The sequence below is a fragment of the Peromyscus leucopus genome, chromosome 1, assembly GCF_004664715.2.
Source record: "Peromyscus leucopus breed LL Stock chromosome 1, UCI_PerLeu_2.1, whole genome shotgun sequence".
Classification (NCBI taxonomy): Eukaryota; Metazoa; Chordata; class Mammalia; order Rodentia; family Cricetidae; genus Peromyscus; species Peromyscus leucopus.
In genome coordinates, this window is record NC_051063.1 from 70,762,115 (window position 1) to 70,777,340 (window position 15,226).

Below are 15,226 nucleotides of genomic sequence, written 5' to 3' on the forward strand. Positions count from 1 at the left end.
GCTGTGGCAGGGGTAGGGGAGCAATAGAGAGGGGAATAACAGCGTATGGGAATGGGAAAAGGGGCTCTTTATGTGGGAGGAGGGAGGTAAATATAGAACAAGGACACGGATGGAGGAGGCTAAAATAACAGTAAGAGTGTCTGAGAAAGTCATAAGAAACTATGCTATTAACTGTCTACCTAAAAAATACTATAATACACGTATGTCTATGTATAAATGTATAGTTTAAATGTAATTTTCACATCTGGACCAACGATGATCCCTCCAAGAGCCAAAGATTACCTAACAAAATCCTAGTACCAGACATCAGAAGCCCTCTTGAGTAGCTGATCTCCGTTGTCCAAGAGACTCCCATGACAGTACAGGCTTTTGTACTGCTGTTGCTCTTGGTTGATAATCCAGCCCCAGCCCCACCCCGAGGTGGAAAGTAAGTCCCTACTGCTGAGGACATCATGCACTTCAGACACTGGGCCCAGAGGCCCCTGAATTGGAACTGACTTGAAAGCTTCCTCCGTGACTTCAAGCTCTCATGGTACCAGAAGGCACCATGCAAGCTTCCAAAGGAGGGAGGCAATCAACAGTCCTACCCAACTATGGCACCTATGGACCACAGTGACAAGCATGGGACAGAGACCCTAAAGGTGCAGCTGTGCTAACATCTGTAAGGTGGGTGATCACATGGTGTATCCACTAGCTTTCTGTTGCTGTGATAAACAGTGTGACCCAAAGCAACTGGGGAAAGAAAAGTTTCTTTTGTTTACACTTCCACATCACAGTCATCACACTGAAGGGAGTGAGGCCAGGAGCCTGGAGGCAGGAGCCTGGCGGCAGGAGCCTGGCGGCAGGAGCCTGGAGGCAGGAGCCTGGAGGCAGGAGCCTGGAGGCAGGAGCCTGGAGGCAGGCACTGAAGCAGAGGCCACGGAGAAGACTGCTTCCAGCCTTGCTGCTCAGGGTTTGCTCGGCCAGCTTTCTTATGCCACCCAGGACCACCTGCCCCAGGTGGCACTACCCACAGTGGGCTGGGTCATTAATCAAAAACATGTTCTCCGGACTTTGCCCACAGGCCAGTCTCATAGAGGAAATTCCTCAAGTAATGTTCCCTTTTCCCAAATGGTTCTAACTTGTATTAAGTTGACAAAAAAACTAATCAACACATATGCATGTGATAAATTTTCAATTTAACTAAACAGTGTTTGTAGGATTTGTATATTCTTTTGTTTTGTTTTTTTGAGACAGGGTTTCTCTGTGTAGCTTTGGCGCCTTTCCTGGATCACACTCTGTAGCCCTGGCTGGCCTCGAACTCACAGAGATCTGCCTGCCTCTGCCTCCTGAGTGCTGGGATTAAAGGCGTGCGCCACCACTGGCCCGGCAGGACATGTATGTTCTATTGTATACACATTATTTCAATTAAAAATAAACATTTAGCAGGGCAGTGGTGCTTCACACCTTTAATCCCAGTACTAGGGAGGCAGAGGCAGGCGGGTCTCTGAGTTTGAGGCCAGCCTGATCTACAGAGTGAGATCCAGGACAGCCAGGGCTGCAAAGAGAAACCCTGCCTTGAAAAACTAAACAAACAAACAAACAAATAAATAAATAAAAATAAACACTGACTTCTAGAGAGGAACAACACACTCAAAAAGCAGCATTCTTTCCAACATGGGCTCCTTTTGCTCACCAGAGAATTTGTGTAACCCCAAATGAGCAACCGGATCACCCCTCTCACTGACCGCGTCTGTAAGGTCATGTCATTGTTTCGTCTGCCTTTCACAGTTCTGGGCATGTAATCGGGTGTTCTACCCTTGAGCTTCGTCACCAGACTGTAAGGGCATTTAAAGAAGTGCTTTACATTCATATAATTTGTGGAGAGAGTAGTGTTGCGTACATGTCACAGCATATACACAAAGGCAAGAGGACAACTTTGGAGAGTGGGTTCTGTCCTTCTACACACGGGTTCCGGAGACTGGACTCAGGTTGTCCGGCTTGGCAGGAAGCGCCTTTACCTGCTAAGCCATCTTGTTGCCGGCCCCTATAAGCTCACTCCATCTTATTGTCAGCCATTTTCAGTCCAAGGGGTGGCATATGGTATCCTCTATGCAAAGCGAGTATTCTACCTCTGGGCTACACTGGCCAGCCTATACAGTCATTTTTGAGACTATGATCCTGTGATTGATCTCCCCACACCCCGTAACTTTCATTTACTCACACTAACGTGACTTCAGTTCAGCTAGTAGAGTGCTTACATAAACCCATAAACTGGACATGGTGGCAGAGACCTGTAAACCTAGAGCTGGAGAAGTGCAGACAGGAGGATCAGAAGTTCGAGATCAACCTCGGCTACATACAGACTTCAAGGCCAGCCAGACATCCATGGGACCCTGTTTCAAGAAAGTTTCTTATGAAGAAACAGACCGATCACAGCATGACAGAGAAAAAAAAAAAAAAAAAAAAAAACCTGCAGACTCAGTACCAAGGAGACAGATCAACTCGGGGTCAGGGGTTAAGGGAGGCTAAGCTGCTGTACAAAGTTTCTGAGAAATAGTGGCGCCCAGTGTTAATATTCTGACCCGCCCCTTGAAACCCCGTCCCTTGAAACTCCGCCCCTTGAAACCCCGCCCCCTGGGGGCCGCCCTGTGTCCTGACATAAAAGCCTCATTTTAAGGAAACTCCTCCCCTTCCTCTCCTCTTTTCCACTCTCTGTCCCTCTCCCTCCCTCCCTCTCCCTCTCCTCTCCTCTCCATTCCCAGAAGGCATGCACACCTCCGCTTTCTCTTTCTTCCTTGTCTCCTTCTTTCCTATCTTTCTCTTCATCTCTCTATTAAAATAAACTCTCCACGTGGATGCAGCGCCTGGGTGTGAATGACTTTCCATGTTTCCCTGCACTCATGGGATACTCTGGCCCGGCCAGCTGGGGGTTCCCCACTTATGTAAACTCATAACACCCAAGAGCATGGTTGTTGTTGTTAGTATTGATTTCTTTTTATTTTGTGTGTATGTTTTGCTTGCACGTGTGCACGCAGTGCCTGTAAAGGCCAGAAGAAGGCGCTGTTGGATCCCCTGGAATTAGACTTAACAGGCAGCTGTGAACCACCACGTGCTTGGTACTGAACTGGGTCCTGTGTGAAAGCTATCTCTGCAGCCCCAGGAAAGGTTGCAAAGGACGAACAGGTGGATGGATGGAGAGAAGCCAGGAAGATGAGAAGGGTGAGGGCTCTGGACGAACTGTAAGAGGTCGGGAACACAGATAAAAGAACGGGCGCCTGAATTTTGATAATGGCTTGCCTCTTAGCTCCTAGAGAAAAGTCCCCAGATCACAGAGCTCCTGACTTCTCAGCCACGCGCATACACCTTACTTCAGCTGGGCCTTGTTTACTGAGTGAGTTCTTTAACCTGAATTTCCTGAGTCATACAGGGCTTGCTTGGAAGCAGCTGGAAAGCACGGGGCCCCTCCTTGAATCTGGTTGGCTGCTTCGAAGGAGACAAGTTGTAACAGTGTTTCCCTGGGCCAGTAAGGCCAAGGACAACTAAATTAGCAGGAAGCAGACGCTGTCTGGGGACAAGCTGGGTGCACCCAAGTTCCTGGGGACACGGCTTCAACCACGGAGCCTTTCTGTAGCTGACTGGGCATCACAGGTCAGGACTGTCTTGATTTTCAGTATTCTGGTGGGGATTTTAAAATAGAACTGTTTAAACGTGTTTTCAAATTTAAAATTGCTTTTTAAAAATTCTAAATTTGATTTATATAAGCATTTACTTCTTAATAAGGTTTGAATTGTAACCTAATTGAAATAATTGCTATTCTTTAGGGGCTAACATTACTTAAGAGAAAAATCACCACAGATTTGTTAAATGATTCCTGTACTCAAGTAACAATGACTTTTAAATTCCCATTGGCCTCCCAGAGGATGGATGATTGCAAGTACTCCATGCTAATTCGAGCCTTTTGTAAGGTCTTCTGACCTGGAGAAGATCCTGAGAAGATGACTTATTTCGTTGATCATACCAGATAAAATGAGACTCTCAAAACATCCATTTAGGTTAGGAAGGGAAGTGGAATTCCTGAGGTATTTGTAACTAACCTGACATTTCTGAGCACCTGACTTAAATGAACTTTGCCCAAGAGGGCCTTGAAGTTTATCAGGAGCACAGCCCCTCCTGCTGGAGAAGAAAACAGCCCTCTTTTGTAAATGCATTGCCCTGGGGGAAATAAAACTAGGCAATATCATCCATTCCATAAATGTTTGTTTAAGGCCCCTGGGACAGAGTGATAAAGAACACAGACAAGATCTTGCCCTCTTTAGCCTATTCAACATGGTAGGAGAAGTAGATTTATTTAATTAATAAAACAATTGTGATTATTGTTCAGAGATAGGAATAGCATTAGGGAGGGGGCACCTCTAGATCAGGAAGTCGGTGAAGGAGTGGATGAGAGGGGGGATACTTAAGCAAAGACTAGAAGGATATGAAGGCTCTTTCTCACTGGAGCAAGGGAGCAGGAGGGAGTGGGGGGGGAGCGGTGATGCTCTTGATGGCTCAGAGGGCATCTAATGTGTTGGGAAGAACTGAATAAACATAATAGAGCTCAGATCCAAATGTGATGTGTGAGAGGCACCTAGTCCATAATAAGAACTTTAGAGGGCTTTGTGGGGAGAGAGGCATGGTAGAAATCAGTGGACCATACAATCAAGGTTATTCGCAGTACTGATGGCAGCAGGAGGGGAGGAAGGGGGGCACATCCTGGGGACATCTTGAAGGCTGGTGACAAGGGCATGTGTGAGGGTTGGTGCAGGAACAAGAATCTAAGATGACTCCAACTTCCTGCTGGAGTGAGTAGGAAGATGGCAGAGACAAGTGGACAGACAGGTTTGGAGGGAGGAGGCACTCCCCTAGTGGATGATGCCCCAGCCCCTTAGTAAACTCGGCCCTTTACACCTCTGTTTGGAGTTTGTTTTTTTGTGTTTTTGAGACAGGGTCTCCTCTATCTTTGGCTGGCCTTGAACTCACCAAGTCACCCAAATGACCCTGAGCATCTGATCCTTCTGCCTCCACCACCTGAGTGTTAGGATTACAGGCCTATGGCACACTCCTGGCTTTTGTAGCCTGGCCTACTTCAGGATGCGTTGTATATGTATAGGAAAAGAAATTGTATATGTAGATATAATTATGTAAATTTTTCACACACACACACACACACACACACACACACACACACACACACGGCCTTGGGTCATCCACCTGACACATATCAGACTCAGTATTTGTAACTGGCCCAGGGTTCGTAGGGAGTGGAAGCAGGAGGGAGGGGCTTATCTTGCTTCATTTGATAAACAAATTCAGTTTTTGCATCTGATAATTATGCACAGGTTATATTCAAGTTGTATCTTCATGTTTGTCTGTTTATTCTAAAAGTGCCAAAGATACCCAAATCCACTCCTGATATTAGATATTAGGGGAAGGATGGTAGTACTAGAATTAAATGGGTTTTGCTGTCCTTTGTTTTGGGACAGGGTCTCACTATCTAGCCTTGCCTGGCCTGGAACTCACAGATATCCATCTGCCTCAGTGCCACCCCACCCCTACCCAGTGCTGGGATCAAAAGGGTATATCACAATGCTCAGTTTAAATTATTTTTAAAGAAAAAGAAGACATACATTCCCTGTGTGGTCTTATACGCAGGTTATCTGCCTAGTAGTGGAGTTAGTTTACAAAGAAAATAATTAGAGGTAAATGTGCAAGCCAAGACTCCAAGCCACCCTGAGCAGCCCAAGGTCATGAGCTGATTTCATTTGCCCTTTCCCTGGGGAATCATTTCTTGGCTCATTGCCTTGCTATTATTCTGTAGCACAGCGGAAGCCCCCACCATCCCTTACTTAGTGCCAGAGTTTAAGCCAGCTGTGGGGTCAGAGAGGTTTGTGTTTATTGGCTTTTAATGACTCAGCTAACAGGGATCATTACTAAAAGTAATAGGAAGCTAAGAGTGTGGAAACGGAACGATTGGACTGGCAGGTTATTTCTAGCAGTTCCTTAGCGCTGCCCTTAGACATACAACTAATTCTTTACAGTAATTAAGAAGGATCCTCCCTCTTAATCAATTTACTAGTGCTACATAAAACTACTCTGGTGTTATTGAGACCCCTCAGTATCAGAAGGAATAGTGTATACACAGACTTCAAACGCACTCCGTAATCCTGGCCTAACAACTCAATGTTGCTATAATTCCATTAATGGTATGATTGAAATTATTTATAGTTAGCACTGGTTAGTGTCATATCCCTCATGCTTCTGTTACCTCTGAAAGAATCAACTATTTCTTGTCTTGGATGAGATTTGGTTGGATACAAATATTGACAGTAAAAGAGACCAGAGATTAGACTAGGCCTTTTAAATATTAACTGACTATGGTTCACACTTATTCAAAATAGCATTTATTAGATTGTGAAAGATTTCCTAAGGTGGTGATTTCTGAATTATTTAAAATGAATACAAATACATTTTAGTATTGTGAAAGGAGATAAATCTCATCGTTATATTGCATAAGTAACTTGGTGTGTATTTTCTACTTTAATGGGATGGGGAACAAACATTAAGTCATGGAGGTAATAACTATATTAGCTAGTTGTGGTGGCATGTCTTTGGTCACAGCACTTGGGATGCAGAAGCAGGTAGATCTTTGTGAGTTCAAGGCCAGCCTGGTCTACATATTGACTTCCAGGCCAGCCAGGACTACATAGTGAGACCCTGTCTCAGATTTTAAAAGTATTCTTTCATGTGTCTATGTGAGTGTGCATATTTGTATGTGTGGATGCATGCATGTGCCTGTGGATGTCCAAGTTTGATGTTGGAAATTTTGGGGTTTTTTTCTCCCTCCCTTATTCATTGAGTCAGGGGTTCTCAATCAAACCCAGAGCTTGCCCAAACAGCTAGTCACCTTGCTGTGGGACTCCTGTCACTGCCTTCTCAGGCTGGGATTACAGGCCTGCTGCCATGCCCACCCAGCATTTATGTGGGTTCTGGGGAGTGGAATTCAGGTCTTCAGTCTTGCAAGGCAAGCATTTTAACTGCCAGGATACCTCCCCAACCCCAGATGTAATAAAACTGCTTATTTATCTTTCAAAGCCTTCCTGGGCTTGTTCTCATTGAGTTTTTCAGGTTCATCTGTTTTCTCCCTGCCCAGACAACTTTGTCTCTTCTTGTTGACTATATCTTTTTTTGTTGACTATATATATATATATATATATATATATATATATATATATATATATATATATATATTTTTTTTTTTTTTTTTTCTCTGCTCCTGGACCTTTCTTCCCCAAGTTTAGGGCCTATGTACTAGGGAAATCTCATGGGAACCACCTCTCATAATTAACCAGATTATTGTGCAAGCCAACTACTTCATCCTTTCTCTTGGAAGCCTCTGTCTATCTCTCCTTCCCCAGTTTCAGACCTTGGGAGGTTGCAGTAGTTCCTAAATGGGTCTCTGGGATGATGCAACTCTTGAGATGACCCAAACAGACACTGTATACTCTGTGTTTAATTCCCACACAGGGCTGCAACACAGTAGGAACCAGAAAAGAGAACAGATAAAAGCACAGAGCATTGAAGATTTTGAAGTCTGCAGTGTACGCCTTTAAACAGTAACACAAACTTACAGAAATAAGGCTGCTGTCTTTAAAAGATGGTTCACAGCTAAAGGTGTAGCTAAGTTGGTAGAGGGCTTTTCTATAAACCACCAAATCGATATTCCATCACAGCACCACTGGGGGTGGCCAAAGCCTATAACCACAGTATTCTGAAGAATCAGAAGTTCAAGGTTACGTAGTGCAAATGAGACCAGCCTGGGGATACATGAGACCCCACACACACACACACACATCATTTGGATCATTTCTCTCTGGAAAGATCACACACAGCCTGACATCAGTTTGATATGAAACTAAAAGTCCTAGCATTGCTGTATGTTCATTATTTTTCCAGAAGGTTTGATAAAATGTACAATCCAGTGAGTTTTAAAAACAAATGATAGATATTGGATAAAAACTCTACCAATCCAAAGCAACTGTAACTCCCAACTTGTAGGCTTTCTAGAAAGTTCAGCAAGTAAGTTAAAAGAAAGGAAAGTCTTTAAATTTTTTCTTGTTATTAAGAAATGATCTTTTTTAAATGCCAGAATTTACCCCTAGGATTTTATTCTTGAAATTATGCAAAAAAGACTTGATTTATTTTAGTATTGAACAGAATCCTGTAAAGGTTTAAGTCCTTTCAAGTCTCCTGTCAAACAGTGTGCTTCTTGTAAGAACAAAGGAGGCAATAAAACAGTTTGGGTGGGGAGGAGAAAAGGAGCACCTAGGACAAAGTCCCTGGAAAGGTTGGAAAACAAAACAACAACAACCAGCAGTCAGGTGAGTTCCAGCACTTATCAGTTCTAGCAACTGTAAACAGCACACCCTATCAAACACAACATCGGAGTCTCTCTTGGTAGCCCACACCTTTGATCCTAGCACTCGATAAACAGAGGCAGGTGGACCTGTGAATTTGAGGCCAGACTGGTCTACACAGTGAGTTCCAAGCTAGCCAGAGAGATACAGCAAGACCTTGTTTCAAATGAAACAAAACAAAAAGGAAAAAAAGAAAGTTGTAACCCCAGCACTTTCAGAATGCTGAGGCATGAAGATTGCCACCAGTTCAGGAGGGTCAGAAGCCTGCCAGGAATTCAAGGTCATCCTGGGCTGCATGAGACAAATAAGACTTGGAATATTAAAAAAACAAAAACAAAACAACCCAGGGCTGGGGAAATGACTCCATGCATACAATGCTTGCAGAAAGTATTAGAGCCAGAACTTATATAAAAAGTCAAGTGTGGTGGTGTGATTATAATTCCAGCCCTCTGGGGTTTTAGCTAGCCAGTTTGCCTAGCCTAGTTGACAAGAGCTCTAGACCAGTGAAACACCCTGTGTCAAAAACTAAGGTGGGAGCCTGAAGAGATAGCTCAGCTATCATGAATACCTACTGCTCTTCAAGGGACCCACATCCTATTCCCAACATCCACATGGCTGCTCACAGCAGGCTGTAACTCCAGTTCAAGAAGATCTGGTTCCCTCTTCTGGCCTCTTACAAGCACAAGGCACGCAAGTGGTGCACAGACATACATGTAGGCAAAACATCTGCACACATTAAAATAAAATTTAATTAAAAAACCAAGGTGGGTGGCATTTAAGAAATGACACCTGAAGCCGGGCGGTGGTGGCGCACGCCTTTAATCCCAGCACTCGGGAGGCAGAGGCAGGCGGATCTCTGTGAGTGGCCAGCCTGGGCTACCAAGTGAGTCCCAGGCAAGGTGCAAAGCTACGCAGAGAAACCCTGTCTCGAAAAACCAAAAAAAAAAAAAAAAAAAAAAAAAAAGAAATGATACCTGAGCCTGGTGGTGGTGGCACATGCCTTTAATCCCAGCACTGGGGGAGGCAGAGGCAAGTGGATCTCTGAGTTCAGGGTTAGCCTGGTCTACAGAGCAAGTTCTAGGACAGGCTCCAAAGCTACAAAGAAACTCTGTCTCAAAAAACAAAAACAATAAAAAAAGAAATGACACCACCCACTTGAGCGTGCACCTATATGGCACCTGCATACATGTGCACGAACACATACATGCACAAGCACACAGACAAGCAACAAAGAACGGGGAAATTAAAAAAAAAAAAGAAAGAAAAGAAATGATGAAAGTTTGTTATGTATCTTATGCTGGGAGGACGCACATGAGTTATATATACTCCAGACTTTTGGAATAAGGTCGAGGGGAGGCAAGATCGCATAAACATTAGGCCCAGGCTCCTTGCAGGTTCATTAAGACTCAGGAAGCACCATTTACCATTAGTGAACCCACTACTCCTGAGGGCTTCAGCAGTGCGCTGTGGAATCTGCGGATCGTATGGCCCTGGGTTCGAGACCTGGCTCGGCGGGCTTGGCCTCTCTGCCCGCACCCCAGGCCCCAGCCCTCCGCTTACTGTAGGGCTCCATGGTCAGCTGCTCCCCGGGCCCCTCGGGCCGAGCCCTGGCGGCGCCGCCCTCCTAACGCCTGTTCTCCGTGACGGGCGTCGCTCGGGTTGTCCTGACAACCGCGGGCGGGGCCCGGCGGACGGCGAGAGGGAGGGACCAAAAAGTGACGTGGAAACGCGGAGCCGCGCACGGGCGGGAGCAGCGTAGGGGGTCGGGGCTGGGGACCTCGGCTGCTCAGGCGGAGCCGCGCCCCGAGCTCGGGAAGCCGCCGTCAGCTTCTGTCGGGACCACGCGAGCGTCGGCCGAGCTCGGGAATCTCCCACTGGCTCCGTTCGGCCTCGGTGGCCGCCGCTGCAGGTAACGGCAGGGCAGGCGGCGGGGGAGCTGGGAGGCCGCGCACCTGTTGCAGCCCCGCCCGACACGGCACAGCTGAGGGTGAGGGCGCCTCAGCTCCGGAGGGAGGATTGCAGCTCTAGGCTGAGCTCCCCTGGACCCGGGAGGGTCTGGGACCGGACGCCCCCGAGACGCGCGAGTGAGAGTCAGAATAGACCCTGCTCCAGCTGGAGGACCCAGCCATTGCACCGCAGTAACCCCAACTGGAGTCGGGGCTTCCCCTGCACCTGGCGTCGGCCCAGGTCAGGGTCCGGATGACCCCGAGACGCCCGGGTGAGAGTCAGGAGAGACCCTGCTCCGGCTGGAGGACCTGGCCTTTGCACAGCTGTACCCTCTCCTCAGGGTGAGGGTCCATGGCGCCAGGATGTTACCCCAGGTCATGGCCCCTTGATAACACCCGGTGAGGACGTCCTCCTGCTTGGGGAGGTGGGGCAGAGAATCGGGCCTTTGCATGGCAGCCCCCTTCCAGGATGGGTTCCCCTGCACCAGGACATTACCCCAGGTCAAGGCCAGGATGACCCTGAGACTCCTGGGTTTGGGTGCCCTCCACTCTGCCTGAAGGACTCGCCCTTTGCACAGCATGTTCCAGAGTGGGGTGTCCGACCGCATTGGCCTAGGTGAGGGTGGGACTGTTTGAGTGTGAAAACAGCTCCTGCCTCGGTAGTAGGCCAAGCCTGTCTCCTGAAACCCTAGGCATTTCCTCCCCCAGTCCTGCTCAGTCATCCCTACTATCACCTATCACATTTCAGGAGGTGGGATCTTGCTGACTGGTTTAGTTTGGGCGTGTGTGTGTGTGTGTGTGTGTGTGTGTGTGTGTGTGTGTGTGTGTGTGTGTGTGTGTGTCTCGTGTGTTCCAATACTCCTGTTTGGGGGGTGGGGTTGGGAGGAGTCATTGAATCACATTGAATCAGCCAAACTGTGTAAGACACTGGTTTCAAAGATCCTGATCCAGGTTTTACTTGAAGAAAGGTGTGAAAATCACGAGGGAGTTTTAGCCTGTATGCTGTAAAATTTTCAAACCACCCCAGAGAGTGTCACTGGTTAAGGAGGGGGAAAAAAAAGGCCGGAAGGAAGGAAGAAAAATGGAGAAGAGATAAGGATGGGAATGAGAAAGTGCAGAGGAGCAGGGGGAAATTGTAGAATTGATTTAGCATTCAGGTCTGGAGATTAAAGCCCCTCCATCAATTCCCACTGCTGCCATAGACAGTCCTACAGGAAAATGGAAGGCCCAGCCGTATTGGGGTCATATAAGTGATTACTCATCTTTGCCAGAGGAGAGATTTCTACTCTGTGGGTGTCAAGGACACAGGGGAGAATTACTTTCCACAAAGGGAAACATTCAAAGCTTCGTTGAACCCGAGAAGCATCTATTCTGCAATGGAAACAGACATTTATTATCGTCTACCAAATTAGGCTCCCCTCTCTGGTTCTATGAGGGTGATTGTCAAAGCAAGGAGGCTTATGTGTGGGTGTTGACAAGCAGTGTGATTTATGCAGAACTCATACTTCCTAAGTTAAAGTGCCAAACTGAGAAATTCAGGTTGGAAGTAAATGTATCGTGAGATAGTTCCCATAATGTCCCTGCAGCTTAGAGAAGGAGGAGCCAGGGTAAGATTCTGGGTGCTTCTGTACTTAGCATTTCCCAAACTCTGGTTCGCATAAACAAAATCAGGATGAGGGCTTTCTCATCCAAGACAGGGTTATACCTGTCAATAATGCAATAGCAAATGTCACAAACAAGCCTGCCATTACTGACATACACACACAAAAAGATAAAATTAAACTATCCAAAACAGTAGGCTAGATACTGGGGGGAGGGTGCCCCCCCATTTTTTTTTTTTAAGAAAAGTGACAGATCTCCATGCTAAGGTAATGAAGACTAAATGCAGTGATTGCATGTGAATTTTAAGAATGGAAAAATGGAAATAAATAGGAATTGATGGCGTACCTTGTAGTGGTTTAGAAGAGACCGAATGAATCCTTGAAGTGGGCATTGAGGAAGTCTCACTCAATCCATAAAGGCAGCTAACTGTGAAAGCAAGATTTTAGGAGACGTCATACCTGTGAAAGAAACAACTGGCTAGGAGATGACAGCGGAGAGGGGCAGTATCTCCCATCCCCCCCCCCAGCACCTAGCACAGTACACTTGCTCAGTGGATGAGGAGAACTTAGCACAGTACACTTGCTCAGTGGATGAGGAGAACTTAGCACAGTACACTTGCTCAGTGGATGAGGAGAACTTAGCACAGTACACTTGCTCAGTGGATGAGAAGAACTTCCCTGTAGGGAGTTTTTTATCATCAGAGAAGATGCTCGTGGCCAGAAACTGTTAATGGGTTAGGACTTGGAAATGAATGATAAAGTTTTTATTGTAACTTGGTTTTTTTTTTTTTTTTCCCTGCTATTATGTCTATTAACTTTGGCTGCCCTGTTCAGTGGTCAAAGGCAAACAAAAGGCACTCCATGGCGGGGTTGGGGGAGGGTGGGTTAACTTTGTTTTTAAGTTTCCAAGTTTTTTTTGTGCGCAGAGGGGGGAACATCGCTATTTAGCTGGTGTGTAACTCAAGGTAGCAAACCAAAGCAGCCTTAGCGTGAGATAACAAGGTAGCCAGGAAGACATAAAAAAGTGCAGCCGTTTCTTTTTCTTAGATCTGTTGGCCACTCTCAGAATGAAAAGTAAAGACAACTCAGTTGAGGTTAACTTGATTTAGTACAAACAGGGCAGCCAAAATTACATCACTTGAGTATGTAGGTTCTGTCTTCTTCCCCTGCTATCATAACTGGGAGGAGGTTTTCTTTTTGCTTTGAAGAATTTTTGTTAGCCTGGTTTGGATCTTTTTCCCTCTCTGCTACTTTCTGAATTCATTAAGGAGCCCAGTCAAAGGTAGACTACAACGTGCTTTCCGTATCTGCTTTTGTGTTGTCCCCAAACCTGTTACAAACTGCACTCAAACCGTCAGACTCCGCGGAATGCTCGGCACTCTGCTCTCCGCATCCGTGGTGTAATGGTGCTCCAGGATCTGGCTGTTTCTCACTTTCCAGCACATCTTCCAGGAGGAGGCTCGTGCCCGATAAATGAGCTTCTCTCCCACTGGAGGGACTCTACATTGGAGCTCTTAGCTCCAAAACTACATTTTCTTCTAATAGTTTTCTCTCTTTTGTTTTTGGATCTTGAGCCTCTGATTAGACTTGGGTTTTCTTTTCCGTAACCCCACAGCAGGCTGCTTCCACAGTTCCTTTAGTGCGGAGGGGCTTTGGTTGTCTCTGATGTCTTGAGAGGGACAGTAGCAGAGAGGACAGCTTGCAGGCTTTTTACCAGTCTGTATTTCTAGGTACACCTCCTTGGGAAAGCTGGGAGCTGCTCTTTGCTCATTATTAGATGGCGGTTTGTCTGATAGTTTAGTGAGAATCAGAATACATTATGTGTAATTTTAGGGACAGGGGATATAACTCAGTTTGGTAGAATACTTAGTGTGAACTAAGCCTTGGGTTCAGTTCCCACCCAGTGTAAACTAAATGTGGTGTCCCACAACTGTAACCTCAGCACTGGTGAGGTAGAGGAAGAGGATCAGAAGTTCAAAGCCATTCTTGGTGACATGATGAGTTCAAGGCCAGCCTAGGCTACATGAGACCCTATTTCAGATAATAATAATAGGGAAATGCTAATAGATAATGAATACTGATATCTTCCATGTTGTAAAAGAACTCCCCCCCCCCCACCCCCCAGACAGGGTTTCTCTGGGTAATAGCTTTGACTGTCCTGGAACTCACTCTGTAGACCAGGCTGGCCTTGAATTCACAGAGATCCTCCTGCGTCTGCCTCCCAAGTGCTGAGATTAAAGGCGTGTGCCACCACCGCCTGGCTTTGTTTTTGTTTAAGGTATGGAGAGGAGATCACTAGGAGTAGGTTTTGGTGACTGGTGCCAGTGTCGTGGGGAGGGGGAGCCACTGGAAAGAGCAGACTTGGAGGTCTTGGTGACACGGTAAAGGAGAAGACAAGGCTACCCCCCCAATGTCTGATGTCAGGCGGTAAGGTGGACTCTCCAGCTGTTTGTTGAAGTCTTAAACACAAAAGAAAGAAGCAAGCTTTGTGAAGAATATGACAAATGGGCCGGGCAGTGGTGGTGTACGCCTTTAATCCCAGCACTTGGGAGGCAGAAGCAGGGGGATCTCTGAGTTTGAGGCCAGCCTGGTCTACGTAGTGAGTTCCAGGACAGCCAGGTTTACACAGAAACCCTGTCTCAAAAACAAAACATCATCAACAACAAAAACAGATATGACAATGGAGCCGGACAGTCGTGGCCCACACCTTTAATTCAAGCACTTGGAAGGCAGAGTCAGGAGGATCTCTTAAGTTTGAGCAAGTCCAACCTGGTCTACAGAGCAAGTTCAGGACAGCTAGGCTGCACAGAAAAACCCTGGGGGGGCGGTGTATGTCTGTGGACTGTGTGCTGTGTTCAGGTTGAAACATGAGCACATGCTTGTTGTGCTGCCCCATAAGCAATAGTTGGACACGTGGATCCGCAACCACAAAAGCCTGCAAGGAAGCCAGGAAACTGCACCCAAGCCTTCAGAACCATTTTCTCATAGTGTCTTTAGTAAGGGAAAGGGATCCAGGACCCTGGGGCACATGTATTTTACAATGGAGGAGGGTGGTGGTGGGAGACCCTCACAGACTAAGAAAAGGGTGGCCACAAAGTTAAGCTGACCTGTGGGAAGGGTCCTGAGGTGTGCAGGTCTGGCCATTCCCTGAAATCATTGTGCTCTCCACCCCCAACCCAGCTCCTGGTAGTTATTAAAGTGAATGCAGAGTACCTACAGTTTGTCGACAAGGAAAGAAAGCCGC

At 46.6% G+C, this 15,226-nt stretch overlaps 2 protein-coding genes across 5 annotated transcripts in view; one reads left to right on the forward strand and one right to left on the reverse strand.

Moving 5' to 3' along the window:
* The window catches only part of Fank1 (fibronectin type III and ankyrin repeat domains 1), a 115,039-nt gene extending 104,927 nt beyond the window's left edge, over positions 1-10,112 (reverse strand). For both annotated transcript variants that reach the window (XM_028868894.2, XM_037209662.1), the window contains exon 1: positions 9,996-10,112. In XM_028868894.2, the coding sequence (XP_028724727.1) occupies positions 9,996-10,008 (13 nt within the window). In that variant the 5' untranslated portion in view covers positions 10,009-10,112. The remainder of the gene's footprint in view (positions 1-9,995) is intronic.
* Positions 3,505-15,226, forward strand: part of Dhx32 (DEAH-box helicase 32 (putative)) — a 67,265-nt gene continuing 55,543 nt past the window's right edge. The window contains exon 1 of one of the 3 annotated variants that reach the window (XM_037209655.1): positions 3,505-3,630. The gene's annotated coding sequence lies outside the window, so the exon portion shown is untranslated. Of the gene's footprint in view, positions 3,631-10,150; positions 10,345-10,759; positions 10,781-15,226 lie in introns of those variants that run through there. The other 2 variants (XM_028868773.2, XM_028868792.2) reach the window with 2 other exon arrangements.